The sequence below is a fragment of the Neoarius graeffei genome, chromosome 9 (genome assembly GCF_027579695.1).
Source record: "Neoarius graeffei isolate fNeoGra1 chromosome 9, fNeoGra1.pri, whole genome shotgun sequence".
NCBI classification, from domain to species: Eukaryota; Metazoa; Chordata; class Actinopteri; order Siluriformes; family Ariidae; genus Neoarius; species Neoarius graeffei.
Genome location: NC_083577.1, coordinates 36,982,807 through 37,010,391, shown reverse-complemented (window position 1 = coordinate 37,010,391; position 27,585 = coordinate 36,982,807). Strand labels below are relative to the sequence as shown.

Below are 27,585 nucleotides of genomic sequence, written 5' to 3'. Positions count from 1 at the left end.
TTATTTCTTGTGCAGTTGTTCCCATACAATGGCTTTTAAAGTTGTTATTATTAAAAGATGAGTTAGAACAATATGTGCACTTTATACTATTTCAACAACTAGAGCATCCTTGAGCTTGAATCTACCATCAAATCAAATTACAACTTCATTCCTGTTATAAACTCTTCTTTCACTATCCATTTAATCATACTTTGATAATGTTTTGCTGAGAATGAAATTGTTTAAAAATTGTTAAAAACACAAGCAACAAGATTAATAAGCTGAATCTGCTGACTGGACTCATGCGCACTTAATGTTGGAACTGAACCTCACTTGCTGCATGTGGATGAACTTTGTATTTGATTATTTAATGTGCATATAAATGATCTTCTACAGACTGTTCAGTTTATGCTCCATATAAACAGTTCATTAGCAATGAATCCATCCATCCATTATCCATACTGCTTATCCATCAGGGGGAAGCTGGAATCAATCCCAGCTGACTTTGGGCAAGAGGCAGAGTACACCCTGGGCAGATCACCAATCTATTGCAGAGCTAACACAGAGACGAGCAACCATTCATGCTCACACCTACACCTATGGGCAATTTATGGCCCTTTTCCACTACCCTTTTTCAGCTCACTTCAGCTCGCTTCAGCTCACTTCAGCCCGACACGGCTCGCGTTTCGACTACCAAAAACCGGCACGACTCAGCTCGTTTCAGCCCTGCTTAGCCCCTAAAACTCGCACCGTTTTGGAGTGGGGCTGAAGCGAGCCAAACCGTGCTGACTGAGGTTGGGGGCGTGAGCAGACACTCCCCTGTGCACTGATTGGTGAGGAGGAGTGTCCTCACATGCCCACACACGCCCCGCGAGCGCGCTGGGATCTGTAAACACCGCAAGCCCGGAAGGAGAATAATTACGAATTACGAGAATTTCTGAAGCCTTATGCGCCTCGCCTCATCTATACGCTCTTGCCAGTATCTGTCTGCGTTGTCGGTGACAACAAGCCACAGCACCAAGACCAGCAACACTAACGACTCCATGTCCTCCATGTTTATTGTTTACTATTTGGGTCGTGAGACTACCGCTTAAAAGATCACTGAATCAGTGACATACAGAGCATCGTGCACGAGTTCGCGGAGCACAAGGCTCGTCGTATGCCCTTCAAATAATGCGCGCAGTAGGCTATTGATGTTTTATTATGAGCCATGTACAGTATCCTAATGTTTTTTGTTTCTGAGTTACATGTTCGTTTGAAGGACTTGATGTACTAAATAACATAGTTGCACCCGGTAGTGTTGAAATTGGTAAACACCGCAGTTGCGGACATTTTGTAGCCTAAAACGATGTTATGATAAGCTTTAATAAAGTGCCCGGTCATTTGCCCCGCCCCCGGCCCGGCTCTGACTTGTTCCGCCACTGTCACTGATGTCACTGTTTGCGCTGCTTAACGACATCACGTGACGTCCACCCACTTTCGCTAACTCCACCCAATGTGTCCACCCACTTCCAGCCAGCACGGTTCAGCGCGGTTGTAGTCGAAATGCAACTCCAACAGCCCCGCTCAGCTCGACTCAGCTCGACTCGGCACGGCACGGCTCAGCCGCGTTTGTAGTGGAAAAGCGGCATTAGAGTACAAAACTGGAGCACCCAGAGGGAACCAACACAGGCACCCAGAAGAACAGGTCAACTCGGCACAGAAAGGCCATGAGTTTCAAACCCAGAACCTTCTTGCTGTGAGGCATCAGTGCTAACCAGTGCACCAATGTGCCTCCTGGAATGAATTCATATGGATGGCAAAGATCTTTACATTTTAAACATAGCCAGTGTTCATGCATGTCATGTCAGATTACACCGTAGATAATAAATTGGATTACTTCTGTTAAAGATAAAATATAATTGCCTCCTACTTTCTTCCTGTCAAACATGATTGGACCGTTGTTTCTGTGATGCAGTGACTGTACACTTTGAGTTATTGTGGAACACCATTCCAGATTATTCTGGTTCATTTTAACCTCTGACTATATACACAGTGAACACTTTATTAGTACTTTAGTAGTCTGGGAAAACCCACTGGATGTCATGAAAAAAAAAAAGATATACTTTGACACTTATATTAACAAACCGTAGATCAAAACAACATGGAAATGTTCTTATTTAATTTATATTCTTGCCAATGATTTCCAAAAACCTTTAGTTTTCAAAACTATATATGGCAGAAAATATCAAAATTTCACCAAGTGAACGGTTTTCCCAGGCTGCCACACAAATAATGACATACTGCTATGCACGGTTTATCGGCCCTCATCCAACCCATCCATCACTGGAAAGGAACCAACATAGGGCTATAGAGGATGTGCAGTCATGTGACCCGTCCGTGTTTACTCCGCCATATTGGACAGCTTCAGGATTGTTTACCTTGCGCGAGCGTAATGGATCCAGGGAGTAATCCCCAAGAAAATTCGGAAAATACCCCATCTACATCGCGCGATAATTTGTCTAAGTTTGTTCAGCATCTTGAAGGTGACGTGAGGCAGCGTTACGTGGAAAAGTGTTCCAGGTTGGGGATTGCAGATCCGTACAACTTGCCGCAATCCTTGTTTAGGGAAATTCGGAGCTGCGGTGCCGGCGATTTGCCCGATCTGGCCTACCACGACATTTACAATTTTCTTGTTAATCGTGAATCGTGTTACACTGGCAAAGCCCTCAAAGCTTACAAGAGCCTGGAAGCTTATAAATATTTTGTTGCGGGATGGGTATCTCAACTATACCCCTGGAAGGTTCCGAAGAAGAATGTCTACTTGATAACCTCATGGGTAAGTGGCATTAAGACGTTTATCATAAAGAGACTATGCAGGACGTTTTATTGTAAGAATGTTCAAAATCTAAACTCTGTTCCAGATAATGACAGGGTTGTAAATATGTATGTTTTTGTCTGAAAAAAAAAATCACAAATCACCGACTATGCAGTTATCATTCAATCCGAAAATCAACTTAACAGATGTACTAGGATTATTGAATTAGAAGATTACACCTACCTGATATGAAGTGTTCACTACAAATTCGGCTGGTAGAACTGGGGTACCAGTTTTCTCTTCGCACAGCGGACACCCATTTTGCGCGTCTCTCCTCGTCTGCGGGGAATCTATAAAATGACAGGCCCTCCTTTTGGCCCTGTCTATTGGTACAACCAAATGCTGAACAAGATATAACCATTCTCGAAAGATCTACTCCCACACACTTGATAATTAGAACGGTTTCGTCTAAATTCTATGCGTGGCCATGCCGTCCAAGATGGCAGATAAACAAATATCACGTGACCTCGTGACGTCACGTGCACGCTCTCTATACCATACAAGGGCACTTATGAGATTAGTGGACCATTGTGTATCAGGCACAGCAGCATTGAAGGCACTGTATCCATACTGGAACAGAAATTTATACACACTGTTTGCTCTTAACTGTAGGTGTAACCCTCTTCCACTGTGGGCTTGGTTGGCAGACTGACTCTCAACTATAGAAAAATAACATTCTTGGGTCTTTATGTGAAAGTAAAATAGTTGGAGAAAAGGAAAAGGTGTGTTAAAATACAGAAAATAACAGTTTTTTTTAAAAATCAGGTGTCTATGAAAAGTTTGAAGATGTTCAAGATGTTTATGTCACACTGTGCAGAACTGCAGACTGGAATGTCTCACAGTGAATCAGATATTTGATAAATATTAAAGTTTTGCTGGGTGGCACGGTGGTGTAGTGGTTAGCACTGTCGTCTAACAGCAAGAAGGTTCTGGTTTTGAGCCCAGTGGCTGACGGGAGCCTTTCTGTGTGGAGTTTGCATGTTCTCCTTGTGTCTGCATGGGTTTCCTCCAGGTGCTCCGGTTCCCTCCACAGTCCAAAGACATGCAGGTTAGGTTAACTGGTGGCTCTAAATTGACCGTAGGTGTGAATGGTTGTTTGTCTCTACGTATGTGTCAGCCTTGCGATGATTTGATGTCTTGTCCAGAATGTACCCTGCCTCTTGTCCATGGTTAGCTGGGATAGGCTCCAGCTTGCCTGTGACCCTGCACAGGATAAGCGGCTACGGATAATGGATGGATAAAGTTTCTCTTTAATGTTCTTATGAATGAAGAAAACGTCTTACCAGGCACTGAGGGGGAGAAAACTTGAAGGGGTTTGGTGGTGGGTTTCTGTAGGAGAGAGAAGTCTAGACTTAGAAAGAAAAACAGAATGAAGAGGGAAAGAGAAAGACAAGAGAAAGAAACATAGAGACAGGTGGAAAATAATTTACTGCATATAAAAGACTTACCTTACGCCTCAAAATGTTCTTAGGTTTCCATGGTTTATGATTGTCAATATCTTTTGCTGGGAAAAGAGAACACTATGTCATTAGGCAGTTAACTTTTTTAATTATTGCTTGAAAGGTTCAGCAATTCTGAACAATGATGCTTGCATAAGAATTCAACCCCCCAGGTTTTCCAGAAGGTCTAGGTGAAAGAGATGGTCTTAATGAGGATTTTCCATTTTTAGTTCATCTGGCCATAAGGCCGATGAGCTATTGCCATGGCGTGGCGTCCGTTGGTCCATCATCCACAATTCAGTTAAATAGTATCTCCTCCGTCAATTCTCCATGGATTTCCATTCCAACTGTTTTGCTTGAAAGAACTCATCATTCCACACAAACCTTGGTCGTTGTTTTGTTAAATTTTTTTTGCTAATGAGTTAGTAATTCAGCCAAATTAATGAATTTTCCAGGCCTCTCACTAGAATTTTATCTCCTCTTTCATTTCTTATCCAATTCCAGTTCTGATCGATGCATTGGGTAGAGGTTCCCTCGGGGAACAAAACTTGGTTGTTTGTTTGTTGCTTTTCCTGCTGTAAACAATTTGTCATGGCGGTTGGTCCTCTCTCACATTGTCACATTTCAGTTCTGTTTGAGGTTTTGGGAATCATGGTTGTTTTGACGGCAGGCCAGATGAGCTACTACGTCCTTGATGTTCTGGTCTGAACCAAAACCACCTCAGTTGAACTGTAATTGAAGAGACTGTCAGTCAGACGGAAAGGAGTGAAACTGAAGATTAAGGGGCATTCTAATGAAGTTAAAAATAAGGTAATAGAATTTCATAATTTAGGACTAAGGTGTAAAATTATATGTAAGAGATTGAACATCCCAGTAAACACTGTGGAGTCAATAGTGAAGGAGTGGAAGCTGCATCACACCACCCAAACACTACTTAGACAAGGCCTTCCTACCACTACATCAGTGTCACTATTATGTCAAGACCCGTGGAGAAAAAAGTGTGAAAATACAGAAGAGAAGGACTACTTTTAGAACCACTGAATAAGATAGAGAACTAACCACTTTCCAAGAGGTTTATGTTAATATGTTTATTTTGGTGGAAAATAGTCACCATGCACATTCTTTCTGCTATACAGTATTTACCCACTGTGACCCACCATCATATACTTCCACAACATTGTTGAGAAAGATCATATCATGGCTGCAGTGAGAGTGAAGGTATGTGAGAACAGAGGATTTATGTGCCTGGGCTCCAAACCTTTCCTGTTTCCCAACATGATGAAGAGTGTTGCAAAAAACAAAATTGTTCACTGCCGCCAGGAAGAGACTGGATGAGCTCAACATTTGTTTTACATTGGCATACCAGGTTGTCAGAATGTTAATATGACTCAGATATTTGTTAAGCCTACTTAGGAAACCGTAGAGTGGATATACAATTCTGCGCATTCCTGTTAAAACTGAAGATTTTTGTGATGTAAATAAATGAAAGCAAAATAAATTATTTCAGATCATTTTCAATGTGATATAGTCACAACCAGCAATATTCAAGTGAAAAGAGAAACATTTTAGAAAAAAAAATAGAAACATTTTAGGAAAAGAACAAGAAAAAAAAACGTATGACCTGGTTGCACAAGTGTACACACCCCATAACTAATTATATTTTACAGCATCTTTTGCTTGTCCTTCAACACCTATTTTAGGTAAGTGTTTGCCAACTTAGACATGCCAACTTCATGATTTGGCAATTTAATTCCACTCTTCCTTGCAAAAATGCTCCACATCTATAAAATTGCGAGGCGAGCTCCTGTGCACAGCCCTCTTTCATGGCTCCAATTGGACCATTCCAAAACATTAATCTTTGTTTTCTAGAACCATTCCTTTGTTGATTTGCAGTGGTGAACCATTACTATTAGAGCTGGAACTTCATCTTAGCCAAAACTTAGGCCCTGTCCACACGGCAACGGATTCAGGTGAATCTGATAAAATTGTTTATCGTTTCGGCCTGGCGTCCACACGGCACCGGCGTTTTGGGTGCCCCAAAACGAAATCTTTTGAGAACGGGTTTACGATGATGTCACAACCACATGTGCTTCACGCCGGGTAGAAGTGTAACGAACTCGATGCGAGTTGTCAACAAATCCTATAACTTGGTTCATGAAACGCGCTTACAAAATATTTTCACTGTGAATATTTATTGTGTAATGGTGCAAAGTGAGAGAGAGAGTGAGAGAGAGAGAATAGCCCTTAGGGCAGAGTCAATCCCGCCAGCAAAAATAGGGAAAAAAAAGGAGCGATCTCACCTCTTCAGATGTTGGTTTAAGTCCGACAATACATTCCTCAAAAAGGGCGTAGAAGAATAAAGTAATCCATCAATGTGTAGCATTCAATTTATTCCGGACCATTAAATAATTCTGGAGGATATCAGAATGTTGGCGTACCGGCTTCCATCTACCCCCGTTCATTCCTCTTTCCGCGTCTCCATTCAAAAAATGAGCACGTGATTTAAAGGGACTATATCCATAGGATAGGGAGTGAGAAAGTGTATGCGTGTGACAGTGACAGGGATAGTCACTGTGCGCATGCGCAGTTATGCGCATGTGTCTACTTCTATTGTTCTGGTGTCTCTGATGGGACCGTCTTACAGCGCACGTAGTGGTGTGGCATGTGTATTGCATCGTTTTCAGCAAGCGTTGCGTTGCCATATGAACCTGATATTTTACTGATCCGTTGCCCATGTGGACGCGATATTTTTAAAAAAAATCTCGTTGCCGTTGTCATGTGGATATAGCCTTAGTCAGACACACCAAAAAAGCAACAGGGCAAAGGATTTTGCAAGGGATTAGCAGCAGACTGCCAGGTTGCTCCATTGTGTGTAGTAGTCGATGTTGATTTTAAAAGTAACTAAGAAAATTGCATAGGGAAATGAATACTTCAGTCTGAATGAAAAATACTGTAACGAGTGTGTGTAGAAGAAGAGTCTGGAGACAGAAATCTTAGTTTCTCCATTGTTAGCCTGTGCTACTTGCTCTCGATAGCACTGGCTTGACCATTTTATTAGCATTCGCAAACACTACCGATGAACGCTACACTGGCTGGAAGGTGACTTCACTGCTGCACTGAAACCGCCAACTTGTGGTTAAGCTCGTGTTAGCCTTCAAGAATGCTGATATGGGCCTTCTATGAAGGCCTAGATGGCCCTGACAGTTTCTCTCTGTTAACTTGGATTTGTGCTTTGGGTTGTTCAACTGTTTAAGAGAGGCCTGTATGTTTTTTGCTAAAATAGATTGGTATTTGGAGCTATCCATTGTTCCCTCTATCTTGACTAGGGTCCCATGGCATGATGATAATGCTGCCACCATCATTCTTCACCATGGGTATGGTGTTCTTTGAGAGATGTACTGTGTTGCTTTTGTGCCAAATATATTTTAGAATTATGCACAACAAGTTCTACCTTGATCTCATTAGACCACAACACATTTTGCCACATGGTTTTGGCAAACTTTATTCAAGGTTATATATTTTTCACAATAAAGAGTCACCATCTATTCACCCTACCCAATAATGTGAAGAAAACACACAGGGAGTAAACAGTACATGCCAAATATTCCTGCAGCTCCTTTAATGGTGCCATTGGACTCTTGGCAGCCTTCCTGATAAATTTTTTTCTTGTCCTTTCATCAATTTTGGAGGGAATGTCCTGTTCTTAGTAATGCCACTGTGGTGCCCTACTTTCTCTACTTGTTGATGAGGGCCTTCACGGTGTTCCGTAGTACAGCTAATGTTTTGGAAATTCTTTTGAAAATCTCTCCTTGATATCTTTTGGCAATGAGATCCTGTATATGCTTTGTAACAGTGCAAAAAGGTTGAAAACTGAATTTGAGGAGAAAATTACTTAATACTAGTGAAGTTATCTTGCTGCAGGACAGATATTTTTACTTGATAAGACATCTTAGAATAAGTTGGTTGTGATCTAGAACTACAGTGGTGCTTGAAAGTTTGTGAACCCTTTAGAATTTTCTATATTTCTGCATAAATATGACCTAAGACATCATCAGATTTTCACACAAGTCCTAAAAGTAGATAAAGAGAACCCAGTTAAACAAATGAAACAAAAATATTATACTTGGTCATTTATTTATTGAGGAAAATGATCCAATATTACATATCTGTGAGTGGCAAAAGTATGTGAACCTTTGCTTTCAGTATCTGGTGTGACCCCCTTGTGCAGCAATAACTGCAACTAAATGTTTGCGGTAACTGTTGATCAGTCCTGCACACCGGCTTGGAGGAATTTTAACCCATTCCTCCATACAGAACAGCTTCAACTCTGGGATGTTGGTGGGTTTCCTCACATGAACTGCTCGCTTCAGGTCCTTCCACAACATTTCGATTGGATTAAGGTCAGGACTTTGACTTGGCCATTCCAAAACATTAACTTTATTCTTCTTTAACCATTCTTTGGTAGAACGACTTGTGTGCTTAGGGTCGTTTTCTTGCTGCATGACCCACCTTCTCTTGAGATTCAGTTCATGGACAGATGTCTTGACATTTTCCTTTAGAATTCGCTGGTATAATTCAGAATTCATCGTTCCATCAATGATGGCAAGCCATCCTGGCCCAGATGCAGCAAAACAGAACCAAACCATGATACTACCACCACCACCATGTCTCACAGATGGGATAAGGTTCTTATGCTGTAATGCAGTGTTTTCCTTTCTCCAAACATAACGTTTCTCATTTAAACCAAAAAGTTCTATTTTGGTCTCATCCGTCCACAAAACATTTTTCCAATAGCCTTCTGGCTTGTCCACGTGATCTTTAGCAAACTGCAGATGAACAGCAATGTTCCTTTTGGAGAGCAATGGCTTTCTCTTTCCAACCTTGCCATGCACACCATTGTTGTTCAGTGTTTTCCTGATGGTGGACTCATGAACATTAACATTAGCCAATGTGAGAGAGGCCTTCAGTTACTTAGAAGTTACCCTGGGGTCCTTTGTGACCTCGCTGACTATTACACGTCTTGCTCTTGGCGTGATCTTTGTTGGTCAACCACTCCTGGGGAGGCTAATAGTGGTCTTGAATTTCCACTATTTCTACACTATCTGTCTGACTGTGGATTGGTGGAGTCCAAACTCTTTAGAGATGGTTTTGTAACCTTTTCCAGCCTGATGAGCATCAACAACGCTTTTTCTGAGGTCCTCAGAAATCTCCTTTGTTCGTGCCATGATACACTTCCACAAACATGTGTTATGAAGATCAGACTTTGATAGATCCCTGTTCTTTAAATAAAACAGGGCGCCCACTCACACCTGATTGTCATCCCATTGATTGAAAACACTGATTTCACCTTCAAATTAACTGCTAATCCTAGAGGTTCACATACTTTTGCCACTCACAGATATGTAATATTGGATCATTTTCCTCAATAAATAAATGGCCAAGTATAATATTTTGTCTCATTTGTTTAACTGGGTTCTCTTTATCTACTTTTAGGACTTGTGTGAAAATCTGATGATGTTTTAGCTCATATTTATGCAGAAATGTAGAAAATTCTAAAGGGTTCACAAACTTTCAAGCACCACTGTAGGTTTAATAATCTCAGAATTGGTGTCTTGTATTCATCTAATAGGAAATGCGAAATCATTTCAACTATTTTCAAGATATTTTTACTTGCTAAGATATAATTTTTTGCAGTAAAGCTCTTTGAGGACCATGACACCACCAGTCAGATGAAACCAAGAAGATGTCAAGGAAGTCTTTCAGAAACAGCTGATCTTTATTTGGGGGTTAATCAGAATAATTTCATTGATGACAGGTGTGTGATATTTACATTTGAGCATCAGTTTGAATGTGATTAGTTGATTCTGAGCACAGTCGCATGCCCCATTATTAAAAAGGGTTTGCACACTTATACAACCAGGTTAGTTTTTTTTTTAACTTTTCCCCCTAAAACTTGGTTTAAATTTTTTTTTCACTTTGATTTTGTTGGTTGCTAAATCACATTAAAGGTAGAACATTTCTGACATTGTTTATCATGTTTTTTTTTTTAATTCCAAAAACCTGTACATGTAGACTTTTTATATTAACTACATATGTGTTTCCTTTCTATATTTTTGCACGTAATGGATCATGAGTGAGTGGGAACATCCTCGGGGGGGGACTTTCGAGTATTTTTTTAAAGTGTAATATGTTGTATGAACTTTATGTCTGAACTTGTTGAAATATAGAACAGAAAATCCAGAACATGATTTTTTTTAAAATCAGGTGGTCTATGAGAAATTCACAGATGTTCATGAAATCAGTAATAAAAACAGCCATTGTACACTGCAAAAAATTGAAAACTGAATTTGAGGAGAAAATTACTTAATATGAGGGAAATTATCTTGCTGCATGGACATATATTTTTACTTGATAAGACATCTTAGAATAAGTTGGTTGCAATCTAGAACTAGGTTTAATAATCTCAGAATTGGTCTCTTGTATTTTTCTAATAGGAAATGCGAGATCGTTTCATCGATTTTCAAGATATTTTCACTTGATAAGATATCATTTTTTGCAGTGTAATTGCCATTACCTGGAGTTACCCTCTGTGTCGGAGGGGGTGCTGTGTGTCTGAGGAGGGAAGAAGGTCTGCTCTCAGTCACTCTGTGAAGAACTACAGAGTGGAGTGTATCATAGTGAATCAGATACTTGATAAATATTTAAAGTTTCTCTTTAATGTTTTATGAATGGAGAAAACATCTTACCAGGCACTGAGGCGGAGAAAACTTGAGGGCTTTCGGTGATGGGCTTCTGTAGAAAAGAGAAGCCTAGATTTACATTGAAAAGGGGGGACAGCTGAAAGACACACACACACACACACACACACACACACACACACACACACACACACACACACACACACAGAGAGAGAGAGAGAGAGAGAGAGAGAAAGAAAGAGAGAGGAAAATACTTACCTTAGGCCTCACAAAGTTATCAGGCGTCACTGGTTTATGAATGTCTATATCTTTTTCTGAGAAAAGAATACAATGTGTCATTAGGCAGTTATTTTTTAAATTAAACTTTTATTAGCTTAATCTCATTTAAATTTTATTAATTCTCATTTGAATTTATGAATCAATGTGGTCAGCAAACAGTGGCACAGTGGTTAGCATTGTCGCCTCACAGCAAGAATGTTCTGGGTTCAAACATCGTGGCTGACTGGGGTGTGCATGTTTTCCCCGTGCCTGTGTGGCTTTCCACCCAAAGATATGCTGTATAGGTCAGCTGGCTACAGTAAACTGCCCATAGGTGTGAATGGTTGTTTGTTTCTGTGCTCGCCCTGCAATAGATTGGTGACCTGCCCAGGATGTACCCTGCCTCTTCCCTGAGGTTAGATTGACTTCAACTTCCTGCATGACCCTGCTGGATAAGTGGTATATGATGGATGGATGGATGGATGGATGGATGGATGGATGATGGATGGATGGATGGACTGACAATTGAGTGTGAAGGCATTTTAGGGTGTTGGGTTTCATAGGTGTTCATTCATTATCACATGTAACAAAAATCCTCAAATATTTTATGTTAAGATATTATTGGTTAAAAAAAACCCCACCACTCTACACATTCTTTTGATATTATATTAATATATCTATTATATTTCCATATTTCTGGTCAGATATCATACACTAGCGATTGACTGGGTCATGGCGAAATTTAATTTCAAAATGTTTTTCTGTTGATTTTTGCTGTATGTTTTGGATTGGGCTCTTGTGGCAAGGTACACCCACAGTAACCAACAGTTACAATAAATGTTGATGCTGATGTTGTTGTTACTGTCATCAGTGTGTATTTTTTTTCTTTGCCAGAAAGGTTCTGATAACCCATGGAGCACAAAAAAAAAAACAGTGCTCAAGTGGGAAGGTTTTACTTTAATGTGGGTGTGAACGATTTGTCAGATATGAAGCTATCAGCATAAAGACAGCCCATTGTACAACCCTGATTCCAAAAAAAGTTGGGACAAAGTACAAATTGTAAATAAAAATGGAATGCAATGATGTGGAAGTTTCAAAATTCCATATTTTATTCAGAATAGAACATAGATGACATATCAAATGTTTAAACTGAGAAAATGTATCATTTAAAGAGAAAAATTAGGTGATTTTAAATTTCATGACAATAACACATCTCAAAAAAGTTGGGACAAGGCCATGTTTACCACTGTGAGACATCCTCTTTTCTCTTTACAACAGTCTGTAAACGTCTGGGGACTGAGGAGACAAGTTGCTCAAGTTTAGGGATAGGAACGTTTTATGATGCGTAAAATGTTTTCTATGGGTGAAAGATCTGGACTGCAGGCTGGCCAGTTCAGTACCCGGACCCTTCTTCTATGCAGCCATGATGCTGTAATTGATGCAGTATGTGGTTTGGCATTGTCATGTTGGAAAATGCAAGGGCTTCCCTGAAAGAGATGTCGTCTGGATGGGAGCATATGTTGCTCTAGAACCTGGATATACCCTTCAGCATTGATGGTGTCTTTCCAGATGTGTAAGCTGCCCATGCCACACGCACTAATGCAACCCCGTACTATCAGAGATGCAGGCTTCTGAACTGAGCGCTGATAACAACTCGGGTCGTCCTTCTCCTCTTTAGTCCGAATGACATGGCGTACCTGATTTCCATAAAGAACTTCAAATTTTGATTCGTCTGACCACAGAACAGTTTTCCACTTTGCCACAGTCCATTTAAAATGAGCCTTGGGCCAGAGAAGACGTCTGCGCTTCTGGATCATGTTTAGATACGGCTTCTTCTTTGAACTATAGAGTTTTAGCTGGCAACGGCGGATGGCACAGTGAATTGTGTTCACAGATAATGTTCTCTGGAAATATTCCTGAGCCCATTTTGTGATTTCCAATACAGAAGCATGCCTGTATGTGATGCAGTGCCGTCTAAGGGCCCGAAGATCACGGGCACCCAGTATGGTTTTCCAGCCTTGACCCTTACGCACAGAGATTCTTCCAGATTCTCTGAATCTTTTGATGATATTATGCACTGTAGATGATGATATGTTCAAACTCTTTGCAATTTTACACTGTCGAACTCCTTTCTGATATTCCTCCACTATTTGTCGGCGCAGAATTAGAGGGATTGGTGATCCTCTTCCCATCTTTACTTCTGAGAGCCGCTGCCACTCCAAGATGCTCTTTTTATACCAAGTCATGTTAATGACCTATTGCCAATTGATCTAATGAGTTGCAATTTGGTCCTCCAGCTGTTCCTTTTTTGTACCTTTAACTTGTCCAGCCTCTTATTGCCCCTGTCCCAACTTTTTTGAGATGTGTTGCTGTCATGAAATTTCAAAATGTCACTTTCGACATTTGATATGTTGTCTATGTTCTATTGTGAATACAATATCAGTTTTTGAGATTTGTAAATTACTGCATTCCGTTTTTATTTACAATTTGTACTTTGTCCCAACTTTTTTGGAATCGGGGTTGTACATTAACATGAACATGTAGCACTGTATGCATTTACAGCATCCATATTAAAGGGGAACTGAAGTCATTTTTAAACTTGCTTTATTTCTTAATTAACGTGTTGTTCAATTACGTTTTTGGTTTTATTAACCTTATATCGTGACTTGTATTGGCATATTATATTACACTTATCAGCCTTTTCGGTTTTTAGCCATGTTGAATGTAGTTCGTATGGGCCACGGCAGGCGTCGCTTATCCACCACGATCTTCACGAGACTTGTGCGAAACTTCAAACGTGAAGTGTCAGCCCTGCCATTTTGAAAACTGTTTACACAGCAGCCAGATCGCCATATCATTCCAATTTAGATTAATTTCGAGATTCACCAGTTTCATCAGTGAGGGAGTGTCAGTCCTGCACGCTGTGGCGCGTGCACTTGAAAGCACACCTCAGGCTGCGCGTTCCGAGTGGACTCCAGCACACGTGCCGTGAACAAGGCGCACCTGAGCTCAATTAAGGAACTATGTGTTTGCCTATTTAAGGACTGTGCTGATGCATTTGCATCGCAAAGTATTACGATACGCATGTACGCATTACCAAGCCTTTTTACCAGTTGTCTTGATTTCCTGTTTCACAATCCTTGTGCCTGTTTCTTGTCCTCGCTTAGCCTTTGATGTACTGTTTACGCCTCGACTGACCCTTTTGCCTGTATTCTCGTTTTTGATCTAGCCTGCCATTTTGGATTGTTTGCCTGTGTATACAGTATATTGTCTCACTGTATATATATATATTCTGCACTTTATTAAATTGTATACTTCTGCACATACATCTGCCTCCCATGTGACATGGAGATTATTCCATACGACTTCAAACCAATGTAGAGTAGAGAAGAGTTGGAAAGACTACAGGATAAGGACTAGTCCATCGCGCTGGTATTGACGTCATCACTGTCACACAATCAAAATGTGCCAGATCAGGCGGCTGGTGGGTTTTTAAAATAATAAATACATGCATGTATTTTTGTGATAAATACATATTATACTGAGCACGTTTCCCACATAATCCTCACTAAGGTTACAAAATGGCGTCCCCCACTATATAGTGAGTAGGGAGCGATTTTGGACGCAGGAAAACTTCTGGCTTGATTACATCAGCATTCGAAGGAAGGCACGCGCGTCTTTTGACAACGTTGGCAGATGTTGGTCACTTTGATTTCCGCTGTATGTTTTACTTCCGTCCTACGATGTCTCGCACAGGTCTCAGTGAATCTCATTTACGGCCGTTGCTTTGACGTATGGACTGATATATTACAGAGCATATTTCAAACACTCATAACTTGCTATAGCAGTGACAAAATAGCTGTCAGAAATGTATTCCGATATTTAATAAAATGAGAAATAGAATTTTGATAATAAAAATTTGCTTTCAATTCCCCTTTAAATGCCTTGTGGTAGATGCAGTGGTTTAAAATAAGCTACTTTGTTTATATTTGGTGAAATAGAACCAGCTAAATTTAGCAGAAAATACTGTGGCAGCTTTTTATTTTTTATATTTTATGGTGTACAGTATGTCTTTTTCATTTCACATATCTGATAACTTGCTGCTGTAACATAATTTCCCAGCTTGGGATCAAATGATTGATTGATTGATTGATTGATTGATTGATTGATTGTATCTATCTATCTATCTATCTATCTATCTATCTATCTATCTATCTATCTATCTATCTATGACCAATTGTGAACTAGTTGGGGGGGGGGGGGGGGGGGTTGTTGCCCAAGCCCAGAAATGGGAGGGTTGGGGCAGGAAGGGCATCCAGCGTAAAACTATGCTCCAATTAATATGACATGTGGATTAATAGGGTCCATATAGCTGTGACCCCACACACATAAGTGGGACAAGCTGGAAGAAGTGAGTGATGTAGCTGAGGTTGAGGAACCCTCAGAGCCAGACTTCACACAGCATGCTGACAGTACTAGCATTTCTACCTTCGGCCATGCCCACTTTGGGTTTAAATCCGAATACTGAGAATAAATATTTGGCGCACTAAACAAATACATATGCAGATATGTGCATTGTATTAGCCCCCTTTGTACATAAATTGTTAAATAAAATAGCAAAGAAGAAAAAAGAGGCACATATTTCCTGTTAAATTCAAAATCCATGGTGGATTTGAACTTTAGGCACTGCAAAAAAACTGAATTTGAAGAGAAAATTCCTTAATACTAGTGAAATTATCTTGCTGCATGGACAGATAATTTTACTTGACAAGACATCTTGGAATAAGTTGGTTACAATCTAGAATTAGGTTTAATAATCTCAGAGTTGGTGTCTTGTATTCTTCTACACTGCACAAATGATATCTTAACAAGTTAAAATATCTTGAATATAGTTGAAATGATCTAGGATTTCCTATTAGAAGAATACAAGACACCAATTCTGAGATTATTAAACCTAGTTCTAGATTGTAACCAACTTATTCCAAGATGTCTTGTCAAGTAAAATTGTCTGTCCATGCAGCAAGATAATTTCACTAGTATTAAAGAATTTTCTCCTCAAATTCAGTTTTCATTTTTTTGCAGAGTGCTCAATTATATAAGTATGTGAAGCTCATGAATGGATTTGCATGTTAAAATTGTAATGCTTTGTTTGGACATACCAGCTGTGTTTTGGGTTACTGGAGGGCTCCAGGCTCCATTAATATTGTCAGCCTCTGCTCGGACCCCAAACTCATACGGCGTGTCTGGTTTGAGTTGGTCAATGATTGTATCTGTCGTGGGACATGTCTGATAGTTCCACTTCTCTTCAGGATCCTTCTCCCTGTAGCGCACGGTGTATTGACTAGAGATTTAGAGACAACAAAGTTAGTCTGTTGTTCAGTCACTCTACTGACACGGCACTGATTAGCCTGGATGTGAACAGCCTATTATACTTTATATTATGTTGGAGACGTAGTGCAAATGCGAAATATTCACAATGATTATTTCTATTTAAGCTGCTGGAAGGAGTTCTGCTTTTACTGACTCTCAGTCTTTCTCTCTGTTTTATACTGGGCAGCAAAAAGATCAGATTGGTTCAACAGAGCAGACTGACGTAAAGCTTTCCACCAGCTTGACCAAAGAGCACGCAAGGTGTGTGTGTGTGTGTGTGTGTGTGTGTGTGTGTGTGTGTGTGTGTGTGTGTGTGTGTGTGTGTGTGTGTGTGTGTGTGTGTTTATAGCTCTGCACCTGCAATATCTACAATAGGGGCATCACATTCCAAAGTTTTTCATGTCTGTATTCTTGGCTGTCCCACTATGTGAGTATACAGACTGGGACTCTGTGAGATTATTCTGATTTCTTTTGGCTCTTCTATTTACTGTTACTACTCCATGTCTTCTGTCAAAAGTATGACCAAACATCTGGCAGATTATCAATGTTCTCATCTCACATAAAGAAAGCAGACACACACACACAAATACAAACATGCAGTCTTACCCGTCCTTAATGCAGTCATCCAGGTTGGTTTCAGAGGAAAGGGAATTTAGCAGTGTGCCCCAGGACAGCTTCACTGAGTTCTGGGTCACCGAGCCAATCAACAGATGCAGAGGCTTTTCCAGAGTCTCCTTCCCTATAGATTAAAGATTTAGCAGTGCATGAACTTTATTTATATATTTTATTAAACCAGTGGTGTCAAACAGCTCAGTGCTTTAAATAGTTATATAGTAGGCTACATGTGGATTGCAACACTATGTCTTTAATAGTGCTTTCCATACATTCAGTATTGTTTACCTGTGCATGGTTTCTTCACCTGTTCTCGTTGGATTGGCTGTACTGCAACTAGATATTTTGGCTCAGCATCTGAAAACCAAAAAAGAAATTCAGAGCGAGACAGATGGGAAGAGATTATCGAAAAAGAGAATTTGGAGGTTTTACCAATTTCAGTTTCATACGGTTCCCCATCCACAGGGAGCTGGATGAACTGTTTGGAGAATAAGCTGCTGCCGTAACCCAGGATGTAGCCCTCCAGTTTAGTGTCCATGTGTGGTTGCAGGAACTTCAGCATGATGGTGTCTCCTGTAGCACTGATCCGAACCTTTGTGGTCTGCCTGTGCACTGGGGATGGAATAGAAACCAAAATTACACAAATAACAGGAATAAAGAGGGGACCTATTCAGTTTCACTAAGCTATTGGCCTTCTCAGTGGAAGAATAAGCCTCAATATGACATCAAAACCTACAGAGCATTAATTGATTTTGATTCTGGCAGGGCATTTACAGTATCAGAGAACAATGTGTTTTTATGCTATTGCCACAGAGAAAAATATTCTAATATGCCAGCAAGTTGATTGTCCCCACAAGAGTACTTTTGGTCATTTTAATGGGATATTTTTGACTTATTACATTTTGCTAGAATTTTCAGCACGACTGTGGATCAACAGTTCCACAGTTTAATGCCAGATTTAGTTCTCTCCAACAGTTACATGGTCAATACCATCAAAACAACCATTAATAGCACAGACACTTGAATGTGGGCCACAGACTATTACAAACATAAAACACAACCCCGAGACATAAAACAGACACCAGTAAAGACAGAAATAATAAATGAAGATCAAACATCTTAGAAATGGATTTGAAGCATAGCCGTGTGGTCAACTTTTATTACTTGGTTGACGAAACTGGATGAAAGTGGGTGTTACTGAAGGACAAAAGGTTGCTGTGTGTTAAAGAGAAGGAAACTCCTGGCAGCTCCAAAACAAGCAATTTTGTTTTTTGTTACTTCAGAGCTGGCTTAGTCCATCTCCAGGCATCTCCTAAGGCATTATTCTGGGCTGGATGAGCTTGTCAGCAGGTGCATTGGAGAGATCCCTCAGTACTAAATCACGAACATGTTGAATTTGACAGAATTGGAAAAATCTGACTGTGTCTGTATGTGAAGTGAAGAATACCATTTTATCATGCACCATTGTATTTTTAAGGCCAAGCACCACAGGCCTAAATGGCAATCTTGTTTCTAATGGTCGGTTTTCCTATTTTAGACATCTGCAACATTCATTTATTTATTTCCTAAAACATAATGTTACGCAATCCATGACATTTTCTTAAATCGTGTAATGATTTGTTCATGAAATATGAAGACATTCTTTTCATGACAGATATTATTTGTATCATCTGTTTTCTCAGAATGACTTAGTTTCCATGTGCCAGTAGGTTCCACTGGGATTTTCTTACATCCATCCATCCATCCATTATCTGTAGCCGCTTATCCTGTTCTACAGGGTTGCAGGCAAGCTGGAGCCTATCCCAGCTGACTATGGGCGAGAGGCGGGGTACACCCTGGACAAGTCGCCAGGTCATCACAGGGCTGACACATAGAGACAAACAACCATTCACACCCACATTCACACCTACGGTGAATTTAAAGCCACCAATTAACCTAACCTGCATGTCTTTAGACTGTGGGGGAAACCGGAGCACCCAGAGAAAACCCACGCAGACACGGGGAGAACATGCAAACTCCACACAGAAAGGCCCCTGTTGGCCACTGGGCTCGAACCCAGAACTTTCTTGCTGTGAGGCAACAATGCTAACCACTACACCACCATGCCGCCCCAAAACAAAAAAATTGAGGTCAATTTATTTGTTAAAAAGCAGTTTCTGTGAGGTGCAATCTAGTACATATGCAGTGATTTGCAATCAGATACAGATTAATAGTGTGCATATTTTTAATACATTTTAAAAGAAAATTTTATACACTTTTATTCTGACAAGAATAAAAGTGTGACTCTCTTATCCTGTGTAATAGATTTACATGACAATATTATATACTATAATATTATCACATTATAATTATATCACATTATTGTATATAAATCTCCATGACAACTAGATATCAGGATCACTGGACTAAGCATAAAAGCAGGTGTGCAAACTGGATCAAATTTTTTCAAGCTCAGTGATCTCAAAAAGATGAAGAAGTAAAGGGTTGTGGATCACTTTTACATGTGCTTTTTGCTAAAAGTGGGTGTGTAGGACCAAGTCATGAGTGTGAGTCATAAACACTTACTCCTCTGGGCCAGTGCATTACTCAGTACCCCACCACCACAGACAGAGACCTCCAATCATGCCAAAGCATGCTACAATTGTACATGTTCACAATCAGCTACTGTTGCTGTAATAACACTTTGGGATGCTAGTAGGAAAATATTTACTTTTGAACACTTGTGTTAGCCTAAGATATATAAGATTTTAGCTTAGAAAGGTGAGGTTTGTAGCCTTCATCTGCGTTTTATTGCAGTTTCATTTTAGTTGTGATGGAAGTAGCTTCCACTGGGATAAAAACTTACAGATGGTTTTGGAGAATTGTAGAATCAGAAATACAAAACTTGGAAATTATCCATGAATTCTCCATGTTGTCATCAGTTGGATTAAGATTCAGTGTACGAGGTGGGAATAGCATTCATTCAGAATTAACTTCGCTTCTATGGTTCTCATCCTGGAAAGGACCACTCTCATCAGCACGATTTTTATTAAGTATCACACTCATTTATATATATATATATATATATATATATATATATATATATATATATATATATATATATGAGTGTGATACTTAATAAAAATCGTGCTGATGAGACACACAGTTGTGGTCAGAAGTTTACATACAGTGACATAAATGTCATCTTAGATATGAATGTCATGGCAATATTTGGGCTTTCAGTAATTTCTCTGAATACATCTTTAAAAAAAAACACTGGAATTTGGTGCACAAGTTTTAATTATCTTTGGGCTTTCTGAAATCAACCAAGGGTCAAAATTATACATACAGGGCCAAAAATTTACATACACTCAGATTATGAATTCAGAGGTGCTGAAACTTCCAAAATGTCTTTTATCTTTCCAAGGCCGAGGTCTCTTAACTTCCTGTTAGTGATCATGATTGACTACAGCTGGTAGCTTCTCTGTGCCTTCATGAAAAGGGTTTGTTTACAGCACTCATTAGATTGACCCACACACAGTAAAATGGGAAAGTCCAAGGAGCTCAGTGCAGATCTGAGAAAGAATATCGCAGATATACACAACTCAGGAATGTCTCTTGAAGCCATTTCTAAACAACTGCAAATTCCAAGATCAGTTCAAACAATTGTATCCAAGTTATTGTGAGGTGTAGTCACTTTGCCAAGCCACTTTGCTTCAAGAAAAGCCAAACGGTCACCCTCAGCTGAAAGGAAATTGGTTTGGATGGTCAGGAACAACCTGGGAACCACCATGGCACAGCCCTGCCATGAACTGGAAGCTGATGGATCACTGTCTACAATTCAGATCACCATGGACTAAGAGGCTGCTATCCAAGAAATAACCCCCTGCTCCAAAATTGACACCTTCGAGCTTAACTAAAGTTTGAAACTGACCACACGGACAAAGAAAAAGCCTTCTGGAGGGCAGCTGTATGGCCAGATGAGACAAAGATTGAATTGTTTGGCCACAATGACCACCATGTACAGAAGGACACTGTACCAGCTGGTTGTGGTGGTAGGATCATCATGCTCTGGGGCTGTTTTGCTGCCAGTGGAACAGGTTCATTGCACAAAGTGGATGGAATAATGAAGAAGAAGGACTACCTCAGTATTCTTCAGCATAAACCATCAGAAACTTGAACATGACTTGGGACTTACAACAGGACAATGAACCCAAACACACATCAGAGCTGGTTGTGGAGGATAAAGCAGGTTAACATTAAGCTTAAAACAAGTCCTGACTTCAACCCTATTGAAAATATATGGACCATGATTATAAGTCGAGTCCATGCCAAGAACAAAAAAATAATTGAACTCTACCAATTCTATCATGAAGAGTGGTGAAATATCCAACCAGAATTCTGCCAGAAGCTTGTTCATGGTAAACAAAAATGTTTGGTCAAGGTGAAGCTTGCAAAGAGACATTTTACCCAAATATTAGGTGTGCTGTATGTATATCTTTGACCCTGTATGTATAATTTTGACCCTGTGTTGATTTCAGAAAACCCAAAGAAAATTGTGCACCAAATTCTAGTGCTTTTTTTTTATTAAAGATGTATGCTGTACAATCATTCTGCCACAGAAAAAGAACAGTTCAAAGAAATTACTGAAAGCCCAAGTATTGCCATGACATTCATATCCAAGATGACATCCATGTCACTGTATGTAAACTTCTGACTGCAACTATATATGTGTGTGTGTGTGTGTGTGTGTGTGTGTGTGTGTGTGTGTGTGTGTGTGTGTGTGTGTGTTTAAGAGACCAGTAAAAGAAGTGTCTCCTATTTCCTGAAGCTGTGCCATTTAGCCAAGGCCTAGTCTTAATCTCTGGCTGGAAATTCGCCCATCAAGCTTAGGTCAGTATCATCGACAAAGGTAGGCTCCAACAATGATTAGGAAATGGAGTACTCCAGAAAAAATTGCACCAGGATGATGTGATATTGCACAGGCAATGAGGTCATTCCAAGGGCAAAAAAAGGCAGATGTTTGTCAACAGGACCAGAAAAGGCAGTGATACAATACATTATCTAGCTTAGTTTTAGACCAGACCGTTTTGATTTAAGCTGATGACCAGAGTCTCCTCACACCTCAACACCTCTTTGCAAGAAACACACAGACTTTCCTTCCAAATACTGTAGCTATTTCCATTATTGGTCACTGGTAAGAAGTGAATTGGCATCCAAAAGTAATCAGTTCTATTTTGCAATCACTAACAACCAAATCAAGCCTAAAAATAACATTCATGTAGTGTTCATAACTCTTTTATTTAGAACTGTCTGCTCATTTACAGTCTAACAAGACAAATTCATTTAATTCACTGGCATGCATATTTCTGCTGCATGCTGAGTCCAGTTGAGTGCAAAAAACTGGGCCAAACAAAGCAAATAAAAGAACAGAGTTCATTGCCAACATCTGAGGTATTGGTTTCTAATCTACAAAGTCATAAATAACATTGCTCCAATTATGGTAAGTAATATTCTTAAACATGATCACACTGTTCCATGCAAGATTAGATTTACCATAACCTAAATGTTGGTGGAAAAAAAAATAAAAATAATAATAATAATAATAATAATAATAATAATAATAATAATAATAATAATAATTATTATTATTATTATTATTATTATTATTATTATTATTGTTGTTGTTGTTGTTGTTGTTTTCACAAACATACTAATGAGCCTTTAAAAAATGCTCTTGATGAATCTTGCCTGTGTTCTGGGCAAATCAACAAATCATACACTGATCTGCAGTTCTTTGAAGCTATTTCAAATCCTAATCTGATGTCTGAAGTCAAGTATAGATGTGACCAGCAGTAAATAGCACAGTGTACTGTACCTCTGGATGCGCAGGTGAGGTTGGGGAGCAGGACCTCGCTGAGGATGAGGAGGAGAAGGAAGACTGTCATGCTGATCCCTTCATTCAGTGGCTCACTAAAGTTCAATGCTGTCCACCTTTGTCTATTCTGATTCCTCTCCAGCAAACGTCTGCTCAGCCCTGAGGCTTGTCTCACGCCCTCTTTCACGTTAATGTAAGTGTTCACATGTGTTTCTGAGAGTGAGCATATACATGTGTGTCTTGGAAAAGGCTGTGCATTTTATGGCAGGATTCTGAGAGGTCCTGCTTGTGACCAGACCATCTCTAGTGGAGGGAGCTTGGGGGCGGTAACCTCTGATGTAACACATGTTGTCAATGTTACAAATTTCTCTCTCTCTCTCTCTCTCTCTCTCTCATGCACACACCCACATCCTCTCTCTCTCTATCACTTCATTCTGTTTTCTCCCCATAGACACCTATTATTTCTTTTCCACACTATTTGGAACCACTCTTCAAGCCTTGAAGATTTATTTACTATGAAGAACATTATATTTTAAACATTCAAAAAGAGTTCAATAGACTTTTCAGATACTGGAAAATAAACAGTGGAATTACTGACCGTCTCTCACTGCATTATCATTTATGCTCGCCAGTTGTCATAAAGGGACATTGATATTTTGGCTCTGGCCCAGATGTAGAATAGGCTGACCACTGACAACACTTACTCATTATCAGTGACAACTTCATCCTGGTCAGGGTTGCAGTGCATCCAAAGAATAATCTGGAAACACCAGGAGTAATATGGGGATACACCCTGTAAGAGATGCCAGTCCATGTCAGGAAACAAACGCAATCACATCTTGAGGCAATTAATAGTCACCAGTTCACCGACTGGTCATGTGTTTTGAATGTGGAAGGAAACTAGAGATCACAGAGAAAACACATGAGGAGACAGGGAGAACATGTCAAATTCTGCACAGATAACCTGAGTTAACAGTAACCTGAGCTCAGGTTCAAACCAGGGACTCAAGAACTATGAATCAGCAATGATACCTTCTGTGCCATCAAATCACCCTGAAAACTGACAACCTATGAAACTTCCTCTATGTCATGATTTTTATAATGCAAAAAAAAAAAAAAACAGACATTGAAAATTTGTTCTAATACCAGAGGAATATGAATAGAGTTATGACCTCAGAGAGAGGGCATGAAAATCACTTTCCAGGAAGAACAGGCAGGGTTCGCAAGTGTTGGTTGCAAAGTTGATTCATTGAATGGTTTACCAATTTATTAACTCACATATAATCTCATTGCCAATTCACTTATTGCTTAATACACAGATTAGCACAATGGACATCCTATCATTCAATTAATTGCTCTTCCCAGGGGCGGCACGGTGGTGTAGTGGTTAGCACTGTTGCCTCACAGCAAGAAGGTTCTGGGTTTGAGCCCAGTGGCCAATGGGGGCCTTTCTGTGTGGAGTTTGCATGTTCTCCCAGTGTCTGCGTGGGTTTCCTCCGGGTGCTCCGGTTTCCCCTACAGTCCAAAGACATGCAAGTTAGGCTAATTAGTGGTTCTAAATTGACCATAGGTGTGAATGGTTGTTTGTCTCTATGCATCAGCCCTGTGATGACCTGGCAACTTGTCCAGGGTGTACCCTGCCTCTCGCCCATAGTCAGCTGGGATGGGCTCCAGCTTACCCGCGACCCTGCATAGGATAAGTGGCTACAGATAATGGATGGATGCTTTTCCCAGCTAACAGCTAGTGCATACATTAGCAATTTAGCTTGTGAGTTAGTAGTTGTGGCAGTTAACCCAATGTTTATCTCATCAGTTATCTCATACATTATTCACCTGTTGAACATAGTGTTTGGTTAACTTAGTGATGAAACCACTTTAGTGAATTATTTGCTTATTAATTTACTTTTGATCTCCATGGCTCTTTTTGGTTAACTTATCAACAATCTCAGTAGTGGAATTAGTTGTGCAGCTTTTTACTTCATCTGTCCAAGGTCAGTTTGGAAGACACTGTGTGACTGGATCAGTGAGTCCATGTTCAGGAAATCCATGGCAAACACTGTACTTAAGACCCAATTATTCAGGTATTTATTTGGATTGGATTTTTAAAAAATGATGGCAAATGAATAAATGTTGAAAGAGGATTTTAGAGAGAACAACCAATAGCTAGGAATATGAATAGTTTATTAGCTCACATTTATTTGTTTTACAGACCGTTATTATTTAAACCTCATATCCACTCAATTTTTTAACACGTAATTCTTTTAAAAGCCTTGTGGTTGAATAAAAAGTTGTACTGTTCTCATAAGGTATTTGTTTCCAATAATAAATGTTTACCATGCAGGTGATAGATGCACACAAAAGCACTTTAGTATTGATTAGAATGAAAATAAGACCAAACAAGTGTTGCCAGGCAAAACAAACCTCGCCCGGTAGCACTTATGACCTTTTTGGTGACCTTGAGCTTGACTAATAAACATGGTTCTGATTCTCATTCGCACACTGTACTGCTCTCAGCCAATCAGAACACACCGTACTGCTCTCAGCCAATCAGAACACATCTGAATGAATATGAAGGAAGATCGTGAAAAAACAATTTTGACCTTTTTGGTGACCTTGACTGGATGACCCTCAAAATGTTGGAGGTTCTATTTGAGACCAATGCCCATCTATCCTGAAAGTTTCATGAAGATTGGTCCAGCTGTTTTCCCGTAATATCATTAACAAAACAAACAAACAAACAAACAAACAAACAAGGCGGCACGGTGGTGTAGTGGTTAGCGCTGTCGCCTCACAGCAAGAAGGTCCGGGTTCGAGCCCCGTGGCCGGTGAGGGCCTTTCTGTGTGGAGTTTGCATGTTCTCCCCGTGTCCGCGTGGGTTTCCCCCACAGTCCAAAGACATGCAGGTTAGGTTAACTGGTGACTCTAAATTGACCGTAGGTGTGAATGTGAGTGTGAATGGTTGTCTGTGTCTGTGTCAGCCCTGTGATGACCTGGCGACTTGTCCAGGGTGTACCCCGCCTTTCGCCCATAGTCAGCTGGGATAGGCTCCAGCTTGCCTGTGACCCTGTAGAAGGATAAAGCGGCTAGAGATAATGAGAATGAGATGAGAAACAAAACAAACAAACCCCACCGAAAACAATACCTCACCCCTTGGTGGACTCCGTCCCAGGCAAGGTAATCAGAGAAAGAAACAAATGAACCAGTTCAATTTTATTAAAAAGAAATGCAGTTCTGCCATATGATCTGTTGACTGGTGAATGAACACTTCACCACTATTCGCATACATGTTACTACTTTTGGTAAATCAATGACATTTTTGTTCATGCCATTGTCATGACTATGGAAATTACAAAAATATATTTAAAGGGGAGATTATGTTCATATTTGGGTAAATGTGTTAGTGGGGCGTCTAATGACCATTGCTTTTTCCAGTGTGGTAGTTTAACATACGTTACTTACCCATATTTTGTCTTCTATCAACTTTTTGAACTTGGAGCCAGAATTTTTAACAGTTTTTCCATATAGAGTAACAGTTAAAAATAATAGTTTGTTTTGCAACCATAACTGCAAATATATCATAAGCTCTGATATCCAGCAAAAGACTTTCAGAAATCACAGAGATTTCCAGAAGCAGCATTAAGTTATGATGATCTTAACAGGTAGAGTAAGTGTTCAGTGTCATGCTTGCTCTACCAGTAAACAATGATCATTGATAGTTTTGGGAACCTCAGCCAGGAATGACTTCTAGTTGAAACTGAAGTACTGTATAAGAACACAAATAAGGACTAATAATTATGTCCTTCATGTGTTCTCAGATTGACATAAAATTTAGAGATATTGTTTTTAAAGAAATCAACACTCACTGGCCACTTTATTAGGAACACCCATCCACCTGCTGTTTGATGCAGTTCTCTAATCAGCCGATCCCTTGACAGCAGCACAATGCATCAAATCATGCAGATACAAATCAATAACTTCAGTTAATCTTTACTTCAAACATCAGAATGGGAAAAATTGTGATCTCAAAGTGTGACTTTCACTGTGGCATGGGCATTGGTTTGAGTCAGATGGACTGGTTTGAGTATTTCAGAAGCTGCTGATCTCCTGGGGTTTTCACACACAACAGTCTCTAGATTTTACACATGGTGCGAAAAACAAAAAAACTTTGAGTGAGTGACAGTTCTGTGGGTGGAAACAAACGCCTTGTTGATAAGAGAGCTCAGAGGAAAATGGCCAGATTGGGTCGAGCTACCAGGAAGGATATAGCAACTCATAGCAACTCTTTACAACCATGGTGAGCAGAAAAGCATCTCAGCATGTAACAGCAGAAGACCATATTGGGTTCCGCTCCTGCAGCCAAGAACAGGAATCTTAGAATCAAGAACAAGTTCCTATTAAAGTGGCCGGTGAGTGTATAGCATTTTACTGCTGAGCATTGTGAAATTGTTATTTCAGACCTCAACAATTAAGAGTTCATTTAGTTTTTTATGCTACACCATTATGTCATCTGACTTC

General features: G+C 39.9%; 1 protein-coding gene across 4 annotated transcripts in view; it reads right to left on the bottom strand.

Moving 5' to 3' along the window:
- Positions 1–23,370, bottom strand: part of LOC132891639 (target of Nesh-SH3) — a 60,950-nt gene extending 37,580 nt beyond the window's left edge. For all 4 annotated transcript variants that reach the window (XM_060929418.1, XM_060929417.1, XM_060929420.1 and 1 more), the window contains exons 1-10: positions 23,071–23,370; positions 17,646–17,825; positions 17,502–17,570; positions 17,208–17,340; positions 16,391–16,572; positions 11,232–11,287; positions 11,022–11,067; positions 10,850–10,930; positions 4,285–4,340; positions 4,120–4,165 (exon numbers count right to left, since the gene is read on the bottom strand). In XM_060929418.1, coding sequence (XP_060785401.1) covers positions 4,120–4,165; positions 4,285–4,340; positions 10,850–10,930; positions 11,022–11,067; positions 11,232–11,287; positions 16,391–16,572; positions 17,208–17,340; positions 17,502–17,570; positions 17,646–17,825; positions 23,071–23,140 — 919 coding nt within the window. In that variant the 5' untranslated portion in view covers positions 23,141–23,370. The remainder of the gene's footprint in view (positions 1–4,119; positions 4,166–4,284; positions 4,341–10,849; positions 10,931–11,021; positions 11,068–11,231; positions 11,288–16,390; positions 16,573–17,207; positions 17,341–17,501; positions 17,571–17,645; positions 17,826–23,070) is intronic.
- Between the last annotated feature and the right edge of the window lie 4,215 nt (positions 23,371–27,585).